Source organism: Abramis brama, assembly GCF_963993115.1.
Source record: "Abramis brama genome assembly, chromosome: 1".
In the NCBI taxonomy this organism is placed as follows: Eukaryota; Metazoa; Chordata; class Actinopteri; order Cypriniformes; family Leuciscidae; genus Abramis; species Abramis brama.
In genome coordinates, this window is record NC_139963.1 from 32,407,890 (window position 1) to 32,433,445 (window position 25,556).

Below are 25,556 nucleotides of genomic sequence, written 5' to 3' on the forward strand. Positions count from 1 at the left end.
GCGCCTCGTGACCTGGATGTTTCTGAATGGTTAGTGGATACATTTATGTAGTTGTTGTGGGTTACATTGATTCATCTCATCGACTTGCATGTACCGTCATGTTTAACTTTAACACAAGTTGACACAGTTCCCTGAAGTCTTTATAAGACAGCTGTGGCATTTTTGGGTCAAAATACCACAAGGATGTAGCCCGAGAGAGAGATTCCATGCTTTTCTCGAACTTTTGCCATTGCGTTAGAACTGGTTACACTGTTGTCGCTTGCGAAAACCAAATGGCAGCGCTGTCGTGGGTGGAAACGTGCAGATGAAGGGGCGGTAATATTATAATAAGTTCCCCTTCCTACCTCAGAAGCTTATTTTTTGACATGCTTGCAGAGAAAGGCTTACCAAAACAAAGTTACTGGGTTGTCACTTTTCACGTTTTCTGGGTCGGTAGATGCACCGGGGACCCGATTATAGCAGTTAAACACGGAAAAAGTCAGATTTTCATGATATGTCCCCTTTTAAGTTGCTCATTGCTTTCGTGCCAGATAAATTGATTGCTCTCTTAAATAGCTTAAATGTGGTTAGCAAAAAGCAGTTAGAAGATTGAAGTGTAGCTAGCTCCTTCATAAAGTTTATTACTTCATAAACTATAGTTTAAATACTTTAAATTATGATTGCTTAGCCTCAAAGTAACTTTCCCAACATTGTGTCATAACAATGAAGCCACAAATTTCACTGGGGAATCTGCTATCTTTTGGCCACTTCTTAAACCAAAGCAATTTGCACAAGCCTCTAATCTGGGATTGAGCACCGCTAACTGCTGAACACTGAGGAACCACACAGTAACCTGCCGTGTCTGACACCCTCGGCTGGAATTAGTCCAGGCCGGGTCTTATGAGCGAGAGCTTTTTGATCAAAGGAACGTGCGTGAAGACGAGCAGATTCCAGAGCTTGGCTCACCTGACCTGTGCTACCGGTACGCATCTGCCTACGTTCTTTCGCTCCACATTCTACCAAATTGTTTGACATTCAGACAAAAATGGTATGAAGACCGACAGCTCTATTATAAGCCATTATGTGTGTCTCCCACCATCCCTTTATTCTATTATAACCACTATGGTGGGCCTTTTACGCAGAAAGTGATGTACCACAAATCAAAACACACACTCAAGCACAGCACTTTTATCAGAGTCGTTTTTTTAAAGGTAGATGGAGCTAGTGTGAATACACATACACGGCTGGCAAAAAGACAAGATGGCGGTAGGCTGCACTGCCTAAGGGAGGCTATAAATACTGACCCAGTCAGAGAACGTTTCTGTCTCCCCACATACACGCACACCACCATCTTCAGCGGTTCAAACACACACTCGCTCTAAATCAGCAAAACCACCAGGGCCTTTTTCGACCATTCGAGAAATTCAACAGCAGCAGCATGTCTCACACAGTGTCCTCACCAAGCACAACACGATAAAACAACAGCAACATGTGATAAAATGTTCTTCTTCTGTGTTGACCTGTGTGCGACAAGCCACACAGCATTTTGTCGAACGCTTGCTTTCCATTTCTGTGTTGTTTCACCGCCCCTCACCCATAGTGAAATCTCATTGGTCCAAAATCCAGCTCTGCACAGCTGTTTATTAAACAACAAACATTCAGTACTTTTTGCAGTGCTGGATTCATTTACTCATCAGCCAGGCATCCTGACATTTGACAAGAAAAGTACAATCAGTACAATCAGTAAATTGTTTCCATTCTCACACAACACATGTAACACTGAATACAAGAAAGATTTTTAAAAAAAGAAAGCAGGCCAGCAACAGCATATCGACATGAATTTGCATCACCATTTGTGGGATATTGTAAAAATAGTTACCCACGTAAAAGTGCAACAATTGAACCACAGTGTGTTTGGTTCTCAATGCAAATCAACGGGGCTTCTTTTGAGAGCCTGCTGCTCCTCAGAGAAACACTGACAGCTGACTAACATGCACGTGAATGTGGAGAGTTGGCAGAGTTTCTTTATGAAATTCAAACTGTGCCAGCCATTACAAAGAAGAGACTTTGACGGTGACAAAAGTTGGCACAGCACACATTTTACAGGACTTCAACATACTCAGCACATTTTTCATGATCTGAATGCACAAGAAAGCAAACATCTTCACAATCTCACCATAGGAGTCAAAGCAACCCACAGAAAACGACATGTCATGAAGGTGAAGTTCAAATATACACTCAAATTGGACAGAATTTAAAGGAGAATATTAGATAATATTTTCACTTATATATACAGGATTCCTACACACTTCAAAATTCCATACTTTCCAGACTCAAGTTTGGTGTCTGTGTTACTGCCAAGAGACGTTTTAGTAACAACAAAAGTGAATTTCTAAAAAGCAAGTTCAGAGCTTAAAACAATGAAATTGTTCCACTCCACTAAGCCATGAGTCATCCTTCTGCTCGCTGCCCTGCATGCTCACAGTGGGTAGCGGCTGCCCTCTCAGATAGGATGTCTGGGTAAAGGACTCATGGAGAGGCAGCCTGTACTCTGTTCATACAGCGAATGCCAAGGTCTCAGGGGATCAAACTCCTTACGAACTGAGGAACTCAAGGACGAACAGCCAGACTGAGTCATTAGCAGTAATTAACGATGTCCTAACTCTGCAAATATGGCATAGGAAGGAGCTGTAATGAGCAGGTTCTTAAAGTAGAGCAGGTGTTAACCGACAAAACCTGTGTGAGCTATTCAGCCTGACATAGACCCCTATACAACTGCCCCTGACCACCATATCAAACAGACTTAAGGATTGTTTACGCCAAGAATGATAACAATAAATATCTTGGCATCCACACCAACAGACGATAACGTTCTGTTCATTATAAGTGTGTGCTGCGGTTACATCATCTGCCGCTTTAAATGCCCTCGCTCTTTAAAGTCAGGTGGATGCTGATTGACTGTTAATGTTTTTATCGTTCATAAGCTGAAAAATGAATTGCTCCTCTGTGTCATTATCAATATTTAAAACTTTATAGTTACAGTAATCTTAACAGTCCTTGGTACGAAAAGGCCTTAAGATAAGCAGGGCTGTCTGAACAACAGTTTCAGATCAAGCTTTCCTGATGTTTAGAAACAAGACAATCTAAAATCACTACAATAAAATACAGCAGCAGTCTCAGTGAAATATTATAAAGAATATTTGACAAAATGACATTTATTTGGCAACTCTCAACTAGAGGCTATATTTTATACCTATTTTAGACCCATGATCTATGCGTTTCTCTACAAGATGAGGTACAATTCGAAGAAAATATGCTTATAATGGTTCAACCAAAAAAAAATATTTTTTACAGATATTACTCCACAGAAAAAGTATAAAATACACTTGTGATTGAGAATATGTTGTTTAGTAAATTTTAAGATTTGATGACCTGAACCGTGCAAACCTTCGCAAAAAAATCGTGTTAATATATTGATATTTAATATAGGCCTATTTTCTGTCCAAATTTTGTGCGTTACTTAAAAAAAAAAAAAAAAAGGGTGGTTATTTTATTGACTTGTACTTTTAAATTTAGATTCAGTAAAATGATTGAACTTCATTAAAAAGTCTAATAATAAAACAATGATACAAAACTAAAATAAGAAACGAATAATTATATATATATATATATAATAGTTCTAACTGGAACCATTGATTGCAATCACTGGTAATTTTTTTTTTGCATGCAATATACAATACAAAGTTAAATGGGTCATAGACGTTCTTTCTGGCGTTGAAACTATCTTAAGGGAAACTGGACCAAGTGAGCAAAACAGAAAGTTTCTGTGGCTGAAGGGGAAAAAAGGTGCCTGAACTGAAACAAGAGCAGAAACAACAGGAATCTGGTTTAGCACTTTAACAATCAGCAGCAAATCTGATTAGTCCTTGAGGTATGCGTCTATGTGTGCGCATATGCAAATTAAGTTTAAGAGAATTAGTTAGAAAGTGAAAGGGAAAGAAAGAGATTTGGAGGGGGGAAAAGGGGGATGGTTGTTTTTTCAGTTGTCTAAAAATCTTCAGAGGCCTTTGAGCTTCTCTGCGGCCAAAACCAAAAGACTTGAGCTGACAGGAAACTTAAGCAGGCTCTCACACTTTCTTTCACACAGTTCCACTGCTCCCTTCCTCCATTGACACAGACACCTACAGCGTTTTCCAACTTTTTTTCCTGTACTTCTTTTTCTCTCTCCCTTTCCTCATTCCACAAAAATACTCTGTCGGTTTGGCAAAAGCACTTCCCCTGTGAATCTCTCCAGGTTGTGTGCATGTGTGTATAGGCCCCTCCTGGGCCTCTCTTGAAAAGAGAAAGTTGGTCTTGAAGTCATCACTGCTTCCTCCACGAGCCTCTTTAGAGATTCATGCCTCAGAGCTCACCTTCACCTTTCTCTAATGATACAAATGATCTTTAGGTGGCATTATGCTGAATTTAAAACGTCCTTTCAGAATTCACAGAACATATTGTTGGCATAGGAACACATTCAATGTACTTGTTACTAAGGCAAGGCACGGCAAGCTCAAATCATTTTAAGTGGATTTTTGTGGTCAGAGTGGTCAAATAGTAGGTGATAAGTGGGGTCAACTCTTTTTTTTCTTTTTCTTTAGCTTTAATATTTATAGTGACAGGGCTTTAATTTAAAGGGGACACAGAGAGCACTTCTCAGAGAGCGTTTTAGCATGCTGAAAGAATAACAGAAGTTGTGTCCAGCCATCAAACTTCAGAACTCAAGACAATAATTGTTAGTCTTCAAATCGCTTGCTGTTATTCATGCGTAGGTCTCTGTTTTTATAATGACTGACAATTTTGTGCACTAAAGGTTGCATAATTTAGTCATTTTGTTGGATGAATACCTGTCAGTTACCACACTGAACAACTGCGATTAGCATCTAAACATCGCTAAAAACACATTTTTGATGGCATTCACACTGGCATTTGATGGGCATGCCCTAAACCAGCCTAGTTATAAATAGCTTCCTTAAAGTGACAGTACACTCCCCAAAAAATTTAATTCTGTCATCATTCACTCACTCTCATGTTGTTACAAACCTGTATGACTTTCTTTCTGGAACGCAAGTAAAAAAATTGTGAAGAATGTTGGTAGCCAATCAGTTTTGGTGACCATTGACACATTTTTTAAAAATCTTTTAAGTTCCACAGAAAAAAAGTTTTTCATACAGTTTTTCGAACAACATAAGTGACTAAATCATGACAGAATTTTCATTTTTGGGTGAAATATCCTTTTAAGACGAAGTAGTTTTTCAAACAACCCACTAAATCGTGCACATCCTTACCATAAACATACAACTTCATCAACAAAAGCCAAATTACAAGGAAAATATGTTGGGGTGGTTCAAACATCACTTTATCTACTTGTTTGTATCACATTTGTCAGACTATAAAAGATCAGTCACGAAGACAGTATCTTGGGTAAAGCATTTAGAAGGCTTAGGCATTGATCAGGAGGGTTATACTACACTATCACCTTCGACAAACTCTTTTCCACAAACAAGTACTTTGGTGCATCTTACTTTAGTTTACACAGAAGAAATCTAACACACATGTCGAGCCACCCAGAAACAGGTCAGCCAACTTCAAGAAGATCTAACAGGCGGAAGGAACAGACATATCCTTATCAGCTGCAGATAATGTGTGTCCTTAGGTACCATGGCGCAAGAGGGGATAAAGAAAGATGTGAAACAAAGCAAAATCAGATTAGATCTAATTAGCAAAGCTCCACGAATGCCCCTAGTGTACTCCGATTCAAGAAACAAGAGATTCTAAACACTGACTCATGCAGTGATACAGAAATTTGTGGGAGGAAAGTGGAGAAGAAATAGCTTTGCGACTCAATTCTCCAGAATATTTTGCAACATAAGTTTCCTGTGGGCACTAAACCAGCATTCCCTCCTGCGTTAAGTCTGATGTTTGAGAGTTCCAGCATTAGCAGATGCTCTAATGAGATTTATGACCGTCTATCCCTCACATGACATAAGCCCCTCTCCCATCTGCCCCATGACAACCCTGAAAAAGCCCTTTCCGCCGTCTAAAATTTACTGCCTCATACCTCACCCTCTCAATGAAGGCGGCGTGACCTGTCCTATGGGGTGAGGAGACCAGAACCAAACATGTCAGCGCATAACCTCCTCTCCTGCAGTGCTGTCCCTCTCACTTCTCCTGTCAATCTAAGATCTGCTGCTTAACACGGATTTAACCAGGACCTACTAACAACCAGACTAACATAGAAAAGATACCTTTGAATGAATGGGTGTTTCTTCACCTACAAGCAATTTTTAAGCTTGCTTCTTTTTGTAAAATTGTTAGGCTTTTCTCCATATCTCCATTTATTTGGCTACTTTGCAAACACCATTTATGCACATATTCTATTGTTTTACACTGGTCCCAGACACAGATATAAAACCAGATTTGATCTAAAAATATGAAAATTCATAATTTGATAATCTACCATGATATGCCACAAAAGGAGCAAAATAAACAGTAAGATTTTAATACTTACTATGTGAAAACTATTTAAATCTTTACACAAACTACAACGGTCCTTCAGTTGTCATGTACATAAATACTAAAATTAATAATATAAAAGTTAAAACATAAAACAGTATAAAAATATAATTCAATTGTGTATTTAGAACTAATCTAATGTTAAATAAGTCCTAGCAAGATAAAGTCAGCCATTTTAAATTGTGATTTTCATTTAAAAAACTTTAAATGTCATTTCCATCACAGAATTCAGTCAAACAGAACACATTATTTGAGGTATGATGGCAATAACAAAAATGATCAAAAATTCTTCACTGTTGAACACTAAAAGTCCACAGGGTCAAAAGTGACCATAGTTGAAGAAACACTGATGCCGCCTGTTTACAAAAAACTGTGAACAATGTATGTTAAATGTTTTTTGTGAATAATTCCTTAGATATTACATTAAGGAAAACAATCCTGATTTATTCAAATTTCAAATGTTTAAAGTGCAAACGTCTGAATACCTCAGCATTCACCAGTAGTGGTTGATTCGTCTCTACCAACTGTTGTGCCGTCTTGTGCCAGTCATTCAATTCACCCACGTAAATGACTGCGCAGATTCTGATCAAATGTACTGCAGTCCCACATGAAACAACCGTTATAGCGAATGGTATTATGTTTGTGTTAATTCTGACAATAGCATTTAAAAATTTCTGCAGCACATGCAACGTAGGTTTTGCCACTCTACAGGTGTTTGACAAGATGCATGTGGTATGAACATATCTGAATGGAGAAGATCCTTGAAAAAGAAACACTTTTAACTTCATGCTTTAATGCAGCACTGCAAAGAGAATCATAACTGACCTTTGGTTTTCTGTTCAGCAGCCTGTAAAGAAAGAACAAAGGTAGACTGAGAGATGAACACTTTCACAGGTCTAGCGTACAAAAGCTTTATAACAAAAAACGTGTCGCTTCTGGAACAAAAACAAAAACAGTACAAATGACTAGCGGACCATAAATCTTGGAACATGTAAGATGGATTATAATGGATATCTGCTTCAGTATTATGCTAAATAGAGATCAAGCTGGATGTGCTAAATCAATCCAAAGAGCAGCAGGATGTGAATGATACATTAGTAAATGTACACACTTTGTAACTCCATGATGTCTAAGAAGTGAGACGCATAGCCTAATATCTATCTGTGTTTTCACAAGCAGACATTAAACAGGTTGTTGTGAGCTCTAGGCCTTCAGTTTGGTACCTGTGCTTTACGTTGGTAAAGATGTCTCAGAAGCTTATGACAGACTCAGCAAGGTGTCCGCTAAGCAGCTTTCATAAGGAGGACGCAAGCAAAAGATTCTAGGTGAAAGCTTGTAGGTCATAGGAAAGAAGCCCTCACCTTTTTCTGAGCAGCTTCCTTCTTTTTCTTTTCCTCTTGCTTTTTCTTTTTCTTTTCTTCCATCAAATGGTTCTCCTTTTGTGTGACGCGTTTTGTCCCAAGGCTGTGAAAAAGATCAGTTGTGTGTTATTTTGGTCCTAATCTTTAAAAACAATTAGAGACAATTAACAAAATAACTCCCAAACATATTATAAACAACATTTATAATGTCGTATTTCTAATAGAACATTTTAAGATACAATTTTTAGCAAATATGATATTTTCAAATGTATTTCTTTTCTAATTTATTACTTTAATATTACTACCCACAGAACCAAGGGCAGTACTAATTGGAATATGATCTAAAACCTAAAAGAACCTAAGTATGCTTTTTTTTTTTCATTATACAGAGTAGCTGATTTAAAATAAGAAAAAGAAAAGAAAAGAAAGAACAAACAAAATATTCCATGTCTGTTAATGAAGAAAGTGAACCCACAAATGTAATAAACTTAGTGTGGCTTAGCCTACATTTACAAAAATCTGATTTACCACCAATAATAAGTCTGAGCCACCAAAGATAAAATACTTAAACAAAAGACATGCTCTCCTCTAGTATTGAGAAAAACACCAAACAGTACATTCATTAGATAATACAGACCAACCCGCATGGAGACGAAAAGCAGAAATCACTGATTTAAACTAGATTTGCACAAATAAATGAAAGCAGCTGGATCAAGTAAAGATTTCTAGTTAAATTTTAAAAAATAAAATCCATCTGTGAACAAAGCTCAAAGGTATTAGAGCTGGTCTGACTCTTTGCGCTTATGTTAACAATAGTCAGAAAAGAATGTTAACAAGAAATTCGCAGGAAAAAGGATGTGCTTGGGATTTAGAGGAACATTTCTTTTAGGAATAAAAACACTGACTTTGAACTTTCTTCGTTGTATACCACCTGTTTTCAGTAAATTCTGCCTGAGTGGATGAATCAGAGATAAACAAATGTGACATGAACCAGATGCACCAAAAAAAAGATTGATGGAAGCCTATGAATGGCTCTTCTTCTCTAATAATCACTAAATAAATATTTGAAACGAGAGATGCACGGTATATTGGCACCACACAGGTGGTCGTCACATATCAACTGATACACTACTGTTCAAACGTCATTATCTTCTAAAATATTTTTGAAAGAAGTCTCTTATGTTTAACTAGGCAGCATTTATTTGATCAAAATACAGTAAAAGAGCGACATATTACAATTTAATATAACAGACTTGTATTTGAATATATTTAAAAATGTAATTTATTCCAGTGGCGGCAGAGGTGAATTTTCAGCATCATTACTCCAGTCTTCAGTGTCACATGATCAGAGTCATTTTGCTGTGGTAGTCAGCATTAGCGGTGTTAAACCGTGTTCGGACGTACATCGATACCATTTCGCTTTTTTTATAGAAATAAAAATCATTTAGATCAGTTGGACAGTGGACACTAAAATTATAAACTGAAAGTGTCTTACACCGGAGTCAGATTTCACTTGTGATGAGAGTAGGGAAAGATGACCGACAAGACAATTGTGGAGGATTCAAGTATTCGTTTTGTATAAATAAAGGGAAAGTTGTAAAGATCTAATGTTAAAGATCAAAATAAATGCAACAGATCCCGAGCGTTATGGCAAGCCGTTTTAGCTTAAATTGTACCCAGCGTTACTCGTCGTAAATGCATTTTTACCAGTAAGAATTCAATTAGAGAGCTCTACAATTCAATTCTTACTAGTAGCAATTACAATTAGAGAGCTCTACAAATGAATTTTTACTAGCCATGTCTCCATTGACTTCCATTCATTTTTAATTATGGAGCTCTACAATTGAATTGTTACTAGTAAGAATTACAATAAGAGAGCTCTCTAATTCAATTATTACTAGTAACAATTCCAATTGCAGAGCTCTCTTATTCAGTTGTTACTAGTAAGAATACGAATTAAAAATATGTATAATTGCAGAGCTCTGTAATTGAATTAAAGAGCTCTGCAATTGCATTCTTACTAGTAACAACTGAATTAGAGAGCTCTCCAATTGGAATTGTTACTAGTAATAATTGGATTAGAGAGATCTCTATTTAAATTGTTACTAGTAAGAATTGAATTAAAGAGCTCTGCTATTGCATTCTTACTAGTAACAATTCAATTGTACAGCTCCGTAATTAAACATGAATGAAAGTCAATGGAGACATATGACTAGTGAAAATTCATTTGTAGAGCTCTCTAATTGGAATTGTTACTAGTAAGATTTAAATTAGAGAGCTCTGTAATTGTAATTCTTACTAGTAATAATTGAATTAGAGAGCACTATAATTGTAATTGCTACTAGTAAGAATTGAATTGTAGAGCTCTCTAATTGAATTCTTACTAGTAAAAATGCAATTACGACGAGTAACGCTGGGTACAATTTAAGCTAAAACGGCTTGCCATAGAACGTCACTGACATATCCTATCTGGTCACCGTGCGAATTCAAATAACAAAAATGTATAAATAGATTATTTAATTGCTTTATAAAAAGACTGAGAATTTAATACCACTTAAATCTAAAACTGAAAAACTTCATTTTTCATACTGCACATTATATCTGTGTGATGCATAAATTCACTTGTAGTAGCATTTAAAAACATCAGTTCTAGAGATTTTTTTTTAATTATATATTTAAATGTAATAGTATAGATTTCGATACCATCTATTTAGTGGTTATCAGCCAAAACATGAAAACAAATATCAGTCTAAATGTCTCAGTCCATAATGACATTTGCTTTAGCTTTACCTGTGTGTGAGATTATGGGCAGAATTAATTAGATAAATACACATCCCACAACATAACTGCCTACATTGTTGGTCTCTTGTGTATTTATGATACGGTCCAAGTCAAAGTCAGTATGAAGCACTGTAGGAAAAAGTGGTAGGTGGAGAAAGGAGGGGAAATGAGCGAGTTGAAGAGACTGTGGAGATGAGGTGGTAGGGGGCGGGGGCGGGGGAGGGGGTGGGGGGGATAGCTAGACGCTCTCTGGGCACAGAGCCAAAAAATGTCAGCGCTGCAAGACAAACAAGAGAGCTGAGAGCCCTCGGGAACCTGCTGGCTAGCAACAGCAGCCTACAGAGGAAGAAATCTGCAGCCTCTCCATCAGACACAATCAGGCATTAGAAACCCATAACTTCCAAGCCATTTGAGAAGACCAGACCTGACATGCCAATAAACCCCTGGATAACACGAAAAACTCCTTTAGTCACCCAACCGCTCTCAACAAATAACAGACAAAAGAAAAGACGGGTTGAAAGAACCTTTAGAGTCTGATTTTATTTCCACAGGCAACTATACAGCGGTGAAAGTGCGGCGTGAAATCCCGTTTCATGAATTCCAGACCATCTGTATGGCACCTTTTTAATTCAGCAGAAGAAAACTTCCAACCAGCCTGAATGCCAATAGAAAACAGCGAAAGGTGATTTTTCATACGTTCAGTTCCTGGCGGGCAAACATAAAAATAGCTTTTTGGTGGATTGACTCGCAGTCATAGCAGTCCGATGACTTTCATCTTCCTCCAAAGTCACTAATGAAAGCACTTTCACAAGCTCTGCTGACAATTTATTGCCCTAATAGATCACACAAATGCCTTCCATAAAGACCCCTGTCATTATACTCAAATCACGTAGGTCTTTCAGCGACTGCACATTTGTCTCAATAAAATGCAAAACATCCAACAGTTCAGCACACTAATGGACTTAGCATAAGAGGAAACTCATGTAACGGGGGACTAAATTGAGAGTGATCAGTTCTGAGGTTATTAGTGATGCATCAAGGGAAAAAAAAAAGTTGTCAAATGAATTTTAGTGAGATTAGTACAAACACAGCTATGGCTTTTCATTCTTCATTCTTTCAGTCTTCCGGGAGCTTCAGGGTACGTTTACATGACAACAATGTACTAAAAATGGAAACGTTTTTCCTTTGCGATTTTCGCATACAGCCGACACCATTGTCAAAACGATCCCCGTTCACACGGATCAGCGAAAACTATTAAAAACGCTGTATTCTGCTGCCAGGCCAGTAGGTGACGAGGCCTATTTGTAAAGAAACACTACGCGCCTATCTGAACACGTAATACGTAGCACATGACGTCACTTTTTTCAAAAATTTGTGTTTTTGTAGTTTACACAGAGATAATTATGGTACTGTTTTCAAAAGGTTGTACTTTGAAACCCGTTTTCAAAAGTTTGCGTTTTCAGTCCCCCAAAACGTATTGTTGTGTAAATAAATGGCCAAAACGCATACAAAGTTTTCTGGTTTTAGTTGAAAACGGTGACGTGTAAACAGCCTATTACACTGGACCTATGAAACCTCTAAGGGATAGTTCACCCAAAAATCTTAATTGTCATTATTTACTCACCCTCATGTAGGGCTGAACGATTAATCGCACTTTCCATGTAATCGCACTTAAATCGAGATGGCTTATCGCAATTTTAAAATCGCAAAGGCTGCGATTATTTTTTATGCGCAGCTTGTCATTGATGTACGGCTCTGTAAACGCTGCTCCATCTGAAAGCACTGTGAGTTTGAGTCACTTATAACGTGCATTTGAAAAAACAACACGCGTCAAACATCTTTCCAAAACATGAGAAGCATTATGAACCTCATCCAACAACAGACAACATTTAATAACATGCATTTACTCCAAACTCACTTCATAACGACAGTTGAGCTCCTCCTTCTGTGAGATGTGAGAGATTCTTACACAGAATAAGGCATTTATAAGTCGTGTATTTATAAGTCATGTTTAATCAAAGAGTTTCAATCTTCTGTTTATTCAGCTACAGCGATAGGGATTTCCTGGAATGATGCGCATTATTGTACTTCTGCGGCGGGGCATATTTATCGTGTTTGCGTGAGAGCGCCCTACCAATCAGCCGCACTCCACTGACAAGCTGCGCATAAGATAATCGCAAATCGCGTGCGGTTTTGTTGCGATTAATCATTCAGCCCAACCCTCATGTCTGTGTTTTTTGTCTATTCAATGAAAGTCAATGGGGTCCAATGTTGTTTGAACTTCAAAATATCTCAAAGAGCGAACTATCCCTTTAAGGCTTAAAGGCCTCAACATACTCATGGCGAAATTCTTTTTCGTTCTTCGTTTTGAGGTAAAACGAAGTTCGAAATACGTGACCAGCGATATACTGTTAGCGAACATCTGACGCCACCCACGGTTAGATGAATATGTAAATATGTGCTGCGCGCATTCCTCTCGGTAACAAAATATACACATAACACTAAGAAAACAGCTTTTTCATATTTTTTTAATAAAGCATAAGAAAAGCATCTGATATAGCAATGTAAACTTTACTGACTTTACTAGAGTGCAGAATTGCAGAGCTTGTGCAAACATATCCACATTCCTATATCAGATGCTTTTCGTATGCTTTATTTAAAAAAAAATGCTTCCTGTTTTCTTAGTTTTGTTGTGCGTTTATTTTGTTACCGAGAGGAATGCGCGCAGCACATATTTACATATTCATCTAACCGTCGCTCTCAGCAGTGTGAGTGCCGTCAGATATTCGATAACAACATATCGCTGGTCACGTATTTCGAACTTCGTTTTACCCCTAAACGAAGAACGAACTTCCCACAGTACATTTACTGACCATCTGTTGCATACTGCACACAAAACTTGTGAAACTCATAAGCTTTTTTGAAAGAAATTAATATATATTCATCAAGAATGCATTATTATTGATCAAAGGTGACAGTAAAGACTTGTACATTATTACAAAAACAATTATATCATTTAAAATAAATGGTGTTCTTTTGAGCTTTCATAGAACAAATCCTGAAAAAAATGTATCATGGTTTAAATAAAAATATCAAGCAGTGTTTTCAACACTGATAATAAGAAACAAGAAAAATTTCTTAACCACCAAATCAGCATTTTGGAATAATTTCTGAATGATCATTGGATTGAAAACTGGAGTAATAATGCTGAAAATTCAGCTTTGACATCACTGGAATGAATTACATTTTTAAATATATTAACATATTACTTTTTGATCAAATAAATGCAGCCTTGGTGAGCATAAGAAACTTGTTTCAAAAAAAAAAAAACCCAACCCAACACTCTGTAGGGTAGTGTATGAAAGCACAAGATATTTAGAGACTTTCGTTTAAGGCAAGCAAACTATATAGCTTTGTTTTCTGCCAGTGAAATAATCAATATTACTATTGGGGAAACAAAAACACTGACCGTTAAGTCAAAACACATTTCAACAGTTCAGGGAGACTGTCATCACGGCTTATTCTAGATCAAATTTATCTGTGCCAGTCTATTATTGTGGTATCTATCCATTTCAGATTTACTCACCCCTAAACACCACAAACTGTGGCTCGCTTTTCATGTCGGTCAGAGGGTCTCTTCCTGTCTAAGTGGCCAGAAAAAGCCACAAATATTCTGAATACAATGAAACATGAATTTCAGATAAACTACCAAATAACTGTTACTTTCAGCACCTCACAATTGGTCTAGAGCAGTGTACAGAGTTATAGACCACGTTTCTCAGCCCTATGTGTTATTAAAATTTGTGATATTAAGACATCCTTATCGCTAGATGAACAGGAAGGACTTAACACCTTTACTGTAACTGAAGGCTGCCATTTTGCAGTCAACCAAGCAGGTGAAATGTGGCATTCTAAAAATAAAAAAATGCCTTTCAAAAGGTTAATGAATTCAGATAACTGCTACAGTGGGTCTCAGAGTGGCAAACTTGCCCTTGAAAGAGTCGACTCATCTGAGTTGCCCTTTGGCCTGCGGTTTTCAACCAATCAAAAAAAGAATGTAAAGCTCTTGGGCTTGGCATGCCAAAAACACATCCTGAAGATTAAAAGAACTCAACCTCCTCACATCAGTCCTGTGTGAATGGAGAAAACAGCATAGAACAAAGCATGCAAAACACATTATGACAGCTATTCATAACATAGATAACGTCTCAAGAAACTTAATCTCAATTCCAGAGGCTTACATAATTATGATATGAAAGAAATATCTCTACATCAATATCATCTATTATGATGAACAAGTCCTATGAGGGTCAGTGGGACACAGATCCGGTCACAATCTTCAGAGATCAGCATAAATCTAACTTTAGGAATGACAGCTGTTGGTTATCTGACCAAACAAATAAAATGATAACCCAGGTTGATTCAAGGCATTAATGTCAAAGTTTGACAAGAGACCAAGATCTGCACAGCACATAGCAAAATACAAAAAAAAAAAAAAAAAGTTTCAAAGTGAAAGGACTGTGGGAAATAATGGGACATAATCACTCAGCTATAAAACCTTACCTAGCATTACTAGTCTGATACCAGTGACTGTGACGAGCTCAGATGGGAGCCTCTATTTTAGATTAGAATACAGATGCTAAACTGATACATCACCAAGTGTAGAACATAGCAACATAGTTGCATGCAGTTGTAAAATGTGTATACAAGAAAATAAAACACACACACAAAACAGAAAATGACAGTTGTTCGCAGGATATAGGCAAACACCTGCATGTAATCCAGCCAAGTTGTTGAATCAAACATTTTATTTTAATCATTTACAATTAGTATTAGTTATAATTTCATTCTATTTTTTTGTAACAAATAGTGATTTTTGTTTTTTTACAAAAACCAGTTAACCCTAACATTGACCTTACTATAGAAATACCACGCAATCCATGGTTTTATCTGTGGTTACTATGGTCTTGCTCAAAATGCCACAGTAAAGGAACTAAGGTCCATAGGGGAATCATGCACCAGACTCAGCAACAATGATTCCACTTCAATAACCAACAGCGACAAATGACCAAACATGAAGCCACATGGTGCAAATCCCAAGCCACAGTAATGCTGGTAAGGCTTTATAAGAACAAGCTGAGAGGGGCAATGTGACCTAAGCTTTATGGTAATCTGAGCATTAAGTGGCCTCTTTTTGTCTGACCCTTTTTCACTCCTGGAAAACACACAGCCCTTTTCAAAGGTCTGGCTCTGACAGGGGGACCCTGACCCTGTGAGGGGAGCTGAAACTTCCCTGCCAAATTAGCAACTGCACCACCACAAGAACAGTCTTGGGTATGTTTGGCATTAGTGCTGTCCTCAGTAGCGTTGTCATACACAGCCAAAAACAGTATTCAGTGTGCTTGCGAAATTTTACCATGGTAACCATAGTGTCAGTCTAAATCAGTAATCGCTACCAAAACAAAACGATGGTAATTTAGTAGTAAAAACATCAACAACAAAAAAAACCAAGTAAAATAAATAGTGACAGGAAGATTCTGGCAGCTTACGATATTTCTTGTGAATTAACTTTCTTCAAAGTACGTTAGTAACAATAACCGACATTTTGACGGAAACTAGCCTATCACCAATTTTTGTAAACAATTTACTCTCAATAGGTAAACATGATTTCGAGAATAAAACCTCTCGAATTCTCCCCAGAAAAAAAAAACAAAACAAAAAAAAAACACTTAAAAGCTTCAAGGAACTTGAGGAATCTGAATACGACCAGAAATAATAGTAGCTTCTTCGTGAGATATTTCTAATCGAAACCCCATGAAAATATAAACAGCACAGCGGTTCTTTCACTATCGTTCATCGTCCAGGGTTAACGTCATTGCAGAAAGACTGTAACATGATTCTCCATAACAATATCATGTAAAACAAACAAACAAAACACGTAATGAGTTGCCTTAGCTTACATTTTATCATCAAAACGACGTGACAGGACTGCCCGCAAATCCTGGACACATATTTACAAAACACACCATTCGAGCGTCAAACTCTAGCGTTAAGGAAACGCAACAACGGGCAAATCACAAAATAGATCACATTGCCAGACATTACGCGCGCGTATGTATCTAAAAATCAACTGGAATCCGATAAGAAATAAGGCTTATCTCGCCTCTGTTTAGAAAATGGGCAAATGTTGATGTTCGGGGAAGTAAACATTTGCACACGAAAGCTATTTCTAACAATCAAAACAGAAAAGACCGAGCATGGTGTTAAATACCCTTATCGGCGAGCGTTTGAACACAGTATGCCTGGTTTTAGTGATTTCACTAATTCTGCGTCCCTCTCAATGTCACTGTCTGTCTGTCAGAAACAAAACACCTCAAAATAAATTCCTAAAATGACGCAATATCACTGTATACCAAAAAATATCACACCCCGCCCACCTAAATATTATAACCGTTTTAAAAATGTCTTGTCTTACCTTTTTTTTTTTTTTTTTTTTTTTTTTTTTTTTTGCAGACGGAGCAACTGCGGTCTGCTGTTCAGATGTGATGCATTCAGATGTGATGCATGAGCTGCATGGTGTTGTCGATACCCGTACTGACACAGATCAGATATTGTTCAGTCGCAGTCAGGACAGTCACAGGACACTCGCTCCTGCAGTGAGCTGCAATGGCGAGCCTGGCTTTCCAGTTGAGGAATTCACCTCTCAAAATGCAGGGGAATTTATCCAGATGCGAAAAAAATGCCAGCGCAAACAGTGAAAAAGACAATTTTGCACGTCAGCAAGACAGCTGAAGGTTGATCAGCTTTAACATTACGACGATTTTAGGAGCAGCTACACACGCGCGCACCCACACAGACGCGCGCACACTGGCAGTTTTAGCTTTTGTATTTTTTTGGGAGTATATAAAGTGCGTAAAGGGAAATATTTCAGCATGCCTTCAGTTCGCTAATGCGTATGTAAACGAGTCCACACGAGTAAATGTCCCGATGTTCAGAAGGTAGGGAAATTCCAATGCATCCATTTAAAATGATACTGCACTGACGTGAAGCGTTCACTGGATTTTCGTTTGTGGCGCTCCAGCAGCCATTTTGTTGAAACTGACAACAGCGGCTCAAGTCTCAGTAGAGTAAAACAGGAAGTGCCCCCATTCTCCAGAGGCACGTCACGTGACTTCAACTAACAAACAATCCAACCCCTATGTTAAAATATCGCTCCACCTTTACTGTTGCTATGACAACGAGGGTCGAGGAACTACCTCTTCCCTCCCCCAACAACACAAATTCATGTATACCCAGCCACCCGATCCCTTGTGTTTCTCTCATTTGATTAATCATTAATCGGGCTTTCTCGGCAATGCCTAAACATATATAAAACCATAGTTGTTCTAGCACCCATTTTAGTTACAAGGTTTAACGTACCACATTAAATATGTGTTTTTTAGACATCGTTCCACCGGCAGGGGGCGCGATTTCAATAACACACTAGACATCACTTGGCAATCATCTCTTAATAATGAACTAACTTGTTAACTGAAAACTAAAAACAAATGAACATACAATCATTCAATGTATTATCCCTCGCTGACAGAGAAGGTGGCTTTCAGACATTCCTGTTTTGGGGGGCTGCTAAAATACCCTCTGGACTGACACATCTTGACTGACTCATCTTGACTGACTCACCAGCTGCTAAGTGCACTTTTTTCCTTAACAAACATCAAAACCAAAACAATTACTGGTTTAAAATGAGGTGTGCTCCATGGTGATTTACAGAGTTTGCTCATTGTTACAAATAAAATATGGTTTGTGTATTGTAGGCCAATATGTAATTTCGTGTATGAGGTTTTCTGCATTTATTTACACCATGCACTTTAGTAATTATATTTAAATAGAGAACATCGACTGTTTTAACACATTTTGTCTGCAACAGTTGTTTTTACATCTCTGAAATGTTATTTGTCTTATTTATTTGTTATTTTAATCTTCTTGAGATACATTAAAGAAAGTTTCCTCACAGAAGCTGTGATTCCACAATTTGGGACACATGCCTGGTGTTATCAAGCATGGCTTTCATAAGGCAACTACTCAGCTTATATTTCATACTGAAATATAGGCTTAAAAGTGTAGCATGTAAGTATATGGTCTCCACCCAGGGGGACATTTTCACACTGCAACACTGATCCGCCTCAGTCCCATTCCAGCTTACAGCTTTATCGCATAGACTGGGAAAGACAAATATGATCTGGCCAAACATTTCGCTGAGCAATGAGCCAAAACCCGATCTCACTAAGGACTCATCTTTCTCGCTCTCATTAGCATTCATCCACCCAATGACAGCAAGAGCACTACTGTTGGCCAGATGAATCTGAGAGGATGGCTGGGTCGCTTTAGTTAAAAGACAAGGGCTCGCCAATAAAGACGTGCTGACAGACCTTCAAGGGACCAATTAAATAACAATCCGCCCTAATGTCATCTGCATATGGATTACGGCTGAGATATGTAATGTGGTGGCAGAGGAGAAACGTGATTACTGAGTGTGTTTAATGATGAAGTACGTATAGAGGCATAAAAGATCAGCTTGGCAGGGAGGGCTAATCACAGCTTATGGCAATTAATCTTGCTTGTCGTGATAATTCAGATTCATTATTCACCGCGTCACCTCTTCAGCACAGGAGCAACATCTCAGAGTTGCAAAGGAGGCAACCCAGACTTCACCCAGGCACTGAAAAGTCATGTCTTGTGGGAGCAACTTAAGACAATAATATAATTACTTTTCGGGAATGTGTGTTGATTTACAGACCAATGTTCAGGTTGCCACAGTTATGGGCAGGGCATTTCTGAGTTTTATTTATTTCCCTTGAGATAATTTAATGGATAATGGCAGGAGATGGAGCAGGATCAGGCTTTGCATGCTGCATTACAAATTACAATGTCCGAGTGAAATGTTGAAATTAGAGCATTCTAGCTGTCATATTCAAAGAAGAATATTGTTCAGTTGTGTTAAAAGAAGCCAGATAAATTATACAAAACAGTGGTAACAAGCCATTTATTAATTTATTAACCATAATCAGGTCAATATGGAATAACAGCGTTAGTATTATTTATATATTATAGTATTTATTCATATTTTGAATTAAACTTTATTTTTAATGTTTTCAGTTTTTATTTTTAGTAATTTAGTTGTGCTTTGGTCATTTTTTTTATTTTATTTAATTACATTTTTTTTTTAAATTTTAGTTTTTAGTCATTTTAGCACTTCATTCTAAAATTTTGAAATGTTGTCAACTAAATTAAATAAGTTTAAGTTTTCCATCTAACATTTATATTTTATTTCAGCTTTGTTTGAGTTAACAATTTTTTTAAAGTTTTCGTTTTATTTAAAAATAGCAACACTAATTTGTATTGTAATTTGAATGTGCATAATTCAAAGTTCACATCTTTTGCACCTGTTTTTTCCTTCTTAATTTAAATATGTCCAATAAAAGTTAGGAATTTGTAGCTCTGTTTAGCATTTACACTGTTTACATCTATTATGTATAATTACATAGATAAAATACATATTATTATAGGCTACATAAACATAGTTACATATTTATACAATTATAAAGTTATAAAAATGATAAATTATAATTATATTATTAAAGATTTGAAAAATTTAAGTACATTTAGGCCTGTCCATAACTGTCCAGCTACCAAAAAATCCACCTCAGTTCTTCAGCTCATATGCTGATGTTTATGATACATCAGCACTGGTTAGCTTTACTTAGCTTGTTATAATCACGCACGCTTGTTGAACAAGCATTATACCTTTGTGGTCTCAGTGGCATTAGGGGAGCAGTGTAGAAAGGTTAATCAGATTTACAACACACATAACCATAATTGGCTTCTTTTATAGATTCAAATGAGCAATTAACTACAAGCCGCCTGTGTTGCACTTTCATTGGAAACCTGAGAATGTGCTGCCATAATAGTTTTGTGAAGAAGCCCACAGAGGCAATCAGAGCTTCCTCTTAAGCCTGCAAAGACTTACCCATGGCTATTTGGAATACTTAATTCTGATTGGTCCATAGCATTTAGCATTTTCATATATGGCAATGGTATCAGACAGGTCATTGTACACTTTCAAGTATAAAACCAACCACAATGTCATGCTCTACAGATCAACACATGTTCTAAAATTAAATTCTAAGATGCATTAAGTTTCTCTAAAAGAAAAAAATGTATCAGTACTCAAAACAAATCTGTTCATTTCAACTAAAATGTGGTCCTAGACCATAAATGACAGAAACAAACCCTCTGGTCTCATTCGTCAATAAAACGATGAAGAGCTCTGGCCAATTGCACATGGTAGAGAAAAGACTTCAGCCGTGCACTGACATGAGCTGTAGAGACAGCTGTCATGCTTTGTTTATGTACATACCGTACATGTGTCAAGGAAAACTTCATTCAGATAGCCTACATGTAGCTCGATCGGATACTGTGTTTCCATGGGACTGGAGTCTGCCATAAGAGCATGTTGACTGAAATCAGCGCAAGCTTTCAGGAAGGAAACAGTCAACAAAGAGAGCAAAGATTAACCACAATAGCTCTTCAAACATAAAGTGAACCACAGTGAAAAGAAATCTTTGAATGCATTTTGTTAATGGAGCCTTTGCTCAGCAATGGGAACAATTGGTTATTTTGATCTCACAATTCCTCATCCTATCTTCACCATTATCTCTTATTCAGTTGTTTTTATGTACAACAGAGTATGAGATCTTTTAGCTCAAAAGGCAGACGTTAAACAGAGAAAGAGCATGACCTTAGTTCTTCCTGATCTACTCTGTTTGATAGTAAAAGGGGAGGGGGCATCCTCTTTGCCATTTCTTATTCATTACACTTTATTGATGGAGATAGATGGAGGATAGTGTGTATATGTGTAATGATGCAGAGCGAGGTATGCTGATGGGATAAACAGTGGGGTCCAAAAGAGTGCACTAGTTTTCTAATTAAATGCAACATATCATTACAAATGATACAATATTGGAATTATACAATATTTAGCATAACAATGAGAGCGAAAAGTTTATTTGCTTGAATGATTTCAAGTTAAATTTCAAGTTAAAAAAAGCAGAATTTCAAGTTAAAAGCTGATGATCATGTTCTCGATCAAGATTTGAAAATATTAAAAAGCATCTTGAAAAAAAAACATCTGATCGTCTCTACAAAGAGTCATATAAACAATGTCACAAATTTTGATTTGTGACCTAGTAATATTGGAGTAACTTAAAATAGTGAGGCATGTCCAGCTGTATTCAATAATGACATTTCAGTTGAGTATATAATCATACCGCAGCAGCCCTCGTGTGAAGCCCTCATCGTGTAAAGACCGAAGACTGTAAAGACCAGCGACTCTACCTGCGCGACTCCACTGAGCATGGACACCGACAAGGCACTTGAGTATTATTTTCGTGTTTTTTCCTTCCTCTTTTACACAACTTGTTCTCATCTTTCTGTTTGAGACCTCTCTTCACTATGTTCTCCCAAATCCCTACTATTACTAACACACGTAAATCAAATGTTACACGCAGGAGGCAGTGCAATCCTAACAACCTGCATACTTTTCCTGTGTCTTCTAGTACATTACTCTCTTTTCTGTAACGACTGAGACAAATCAGACACAATTATTTGTTATATTTAACAAATAATCTTTAAAACTCACTCTGGGATCTATGGTCCCATCCCCCCAACAAGGGCAAGAAGTAGGGCTGCCAACTTCAGAAAAGGAAAATAAGGGACAATCGTGGTTCTTTATAAGGGACACTCAAAATATTTGTACTGCACCACACAGTGTATGTCATTTCAGTGTCTGCAGTTAAGTGTGTGTATAAAAGGTTCTCAGATATAAACACATTTGTTTTGCTTAACCTATCAATGCACAATTTAATCCTAAAAAGAATTTTAACGTCATAGAAATAAATGAGCAATACCGTTCTAAAGTTTGGGATTAGTTATAATTTGTTTTAAAGAAATGAATAGTTTTATTCAGCAAGAATGCATTAAATGTGTTGAAAGTGACAGTAAAGACATTTTAATGTTACAAAAGCTTTCTATTTCAGATTTATGCTGTTTTATTTTTTTATTTCTATTCATCAAAGAATCCTGAAAAAAATGTACACAACTGTTTTCAACATGGATTTCCAATTACAGTATCACTGTGCAAATTGTAAGAAATTGTAGTCTGCCTCGACCCAGATTCCACTCCAAACTATATTTTAGAATGAGCTCATCCCCAAAATGGCTTAATTATCCTAGGGATTAAGGCAGTCAAGTTATATTGTTTCTTGACCATTTGGGTTGATCACATCCTGAGCAAATGGTAGTCAATTGTAGAATGGAAATGGGTGTGGGACACAGAGAACCTTCTCAGACAATGGCGTGTCAAAACTTCATTAACATACAGATCACAGCTGTTGCTACAAGAGCAACTTCATTTACATGAAGAGTGGTAAAACTGTAACAGGATAAAAGGTTTGTGATTTGGATGCTCTGGGTTCATTCTGACGCCGGTGAACCCAAGGTGCTTGCCACTGCTATGCTGTAATAAACTTCATTTTTGAGATCTTCGACGTCCACATCATTTTTTCTTACAAAATCTACAGATGCATACAAAAACAGATGTTCCTGCCGCATTTTACTCGCATACACCTAGTTTGCAGAACAAATTAAACCGACAAACTAAACGCTCACGTGGTGTCTGCCGTTGCTAAGCAATCATGAGCCGCGTTCTCCATGATGATGAAGAAGTTTCAGCAAATGATAAATGTATTTCGAGCCCTTGCATTAGCTCTACTGCTAGATATATTGATGGAGATTAGCAAGCTATGATCAGCTGTTCGTCCATCTTGGCTGAGCTTTCAATGTTTTTATGGAAAGGCCAAATCTGATCGGTTGGTTCGATGTCACTTGACCTGCTTGCAGCATTCTGAAAAGTTTAGATTTTTTCATCTCGCTGCGGCATAGACGCGCCTGGAAAAAAACGACCGTTACAGCGGCGTTGCTCTCTATTTGAGCGTGCTTGTAGCGCGTCTACATTTAAAATAACAACTTGAGCGCGCAAAAAGACGCAACATATGTGAAGCCCCTTAGTTAATGGTTAGATCAGCGTAGCAGTCAATAAACAGGACAAGGGAGGTCACGTACGGGACAAATCCTTTAGGCCCAATATACGGGACGTCCCGGCTTATACAGGACAGTTGGCAACCCTAGCAAGAAGGGTCTTGGTTACCATGACTACGATCAGATAAGTTGGTTTTATTGCTGTTAAAAATGTAGTCATGTGGAAAAAACCATTCTGCTAATGGCAGAAGTCTCTAAACTCATCCTTTCCAATCCCCCTACTACATGTCCGCTTGATCCTATTCCCACTCATCTACTTCAAGCTATTTCTTCTTCAGTTGTACCCACACTCACTCACATCATCAACACCTCTCTTCACCCTGGTACCTTTAAATCCAGCACATCTGGAAAGTTAAAGACCAGTATCCCTTCTTCCAGTCGTTGGAAAAACACTTGAACGAGTGGTTTTCAACCAGATCTCTGCCCTTCTTACACAGAACAACCTCCTGGACAACAACCGGTCTGGTTTCAAAAGTGGACACTCAACTGAGACTGCCCTGCTCTCGGTTATTGAAGCTCTGAAACTGGCAAGAGCAGCTTCCAAATCCTTAGTTCTCATCATGTTGGATCTGTCTGCTGCGTTTGACACAGTTAACTACCAGATCCTCCAGTCAATCCTAAAAACGAAGGGCATCCCGGGAACCGCACTCTAATGGTTCAAGTCATACCTCTCAGGTAGGTCCTTTAGTGTGTGTCGTGCAGTGGTGAGGTGTCTACGTCGCAACACCTAGCTACTGGGGTGCCTCAGGGCTCAGTGCTTGGCCCACTTCTCTTCTCCATCTACATGACATCAGTAGGATCTGTCATTCAGAAACATGGTTTTTCATATCACTGCTATGCTGATGACACACAACTCCAACCAGAGGATCTGACGGTTGTTGCTCGCATCTCAGCCTGCCTGACTGACATTTCTGGTAGGATGAAGGATCACCACCTTCGACTAAACCTTGTGAAGACAGAATTGCTTGTGGTCCCCGCCAACCCAACACTTCATCACAACTTCTTCATTCAGCTAGGTTAGTCAACCATATCTCCATCAAGGTCAGCCAGGAACCTTGGAGTTGTGATTGATGATCAATTGAACTTGACAGACCACATTGCTAGAACTGCCCGGTCCTGCAGATTTGCCTTATACAACATCAGGAAGATCAGCAGGCCCTTCCTATCAGAGCATGCTACACAACTTCTTGTCCAAGCGCTTGTTCTATCCAGACTGGACTATTGTAACTCTCTTGGCAGGTCTTCCAGCTTGCACTGTCAAACCTCTGCAACTGATCCAGAATGCTGCAACTAGAGTGGTCTTTAATGAGCCGTAAAGAGCACACATCACTCCTCTCCTCACAAAATTACACAACAGTTGCCAGTTGCCACTCGCATCAAATTCAAGTCACTGATGCTTGCCAACAGAACTCCCTTTTACCTAAACTCAATACTCCAGACTTACGTGCCATCCAGAAACTTGCGTTCAGCAAATGAACGTTGTCTCGTGGTGCCATCTCAAAGAGGCACAAAATCACTTTCACAGACCTTTACCTGGTATGTTCCCTGCTGGTGGAATGATTTGCCTAACTCAACCCGAGCTGCTGAGTCCGTGGCCATTTTCAAGAAATGGCTGAAGACGCATCTTTTTCGGCAACACTTGATCCATTAATACTAACAATTTCTCTTCTCTTCTCTTCTCTTCTCTTCTCTTCTCTTCTCTTCTCTTCTCTTCTCTTCTCTTCT

At 37.9% G+C, this 25,556-nt stretch overlaps 1 protein-coding gene across 4 annotated transcripts in view; it reads right to left on the minus strand.

Moving 5' to 3' along the window:
• tnrc6c1 (trinucleotide repeat containing adaptor 6C1) overlaps positions 1-17,145 on the minus strand; it is a 51,478-nt gene extending 34,333 nt beyond the window's left edge. For all 4 annotated transcript variants that reach the window (XM_084114717.1, XM_084114716.1, XM_084114715.1 and 1 more), the window contains exons 1-3: positions 16,637-17,145; positions 7,896-7,998; positions 7,360-7,381 (exon numbers count right to left, since the gene is read on the minus strand). In XM_084114717.1, the coding sequence (XP_083970843.1) occupies positions 7,360-7,381; positions 7,896-7,958 (85 nt within the window). In that variant the 5' untranslated portion in view covers positions 7,959-7,998; positions 16,637-17,145. The remainder of the gene's footprint in view (positions 1-7,359; positions 7,382-7,895; positions 7,999-16,636) is intronic.
• Positions 17,146-25,556: the final 8,411 nt, after the last annotated feature.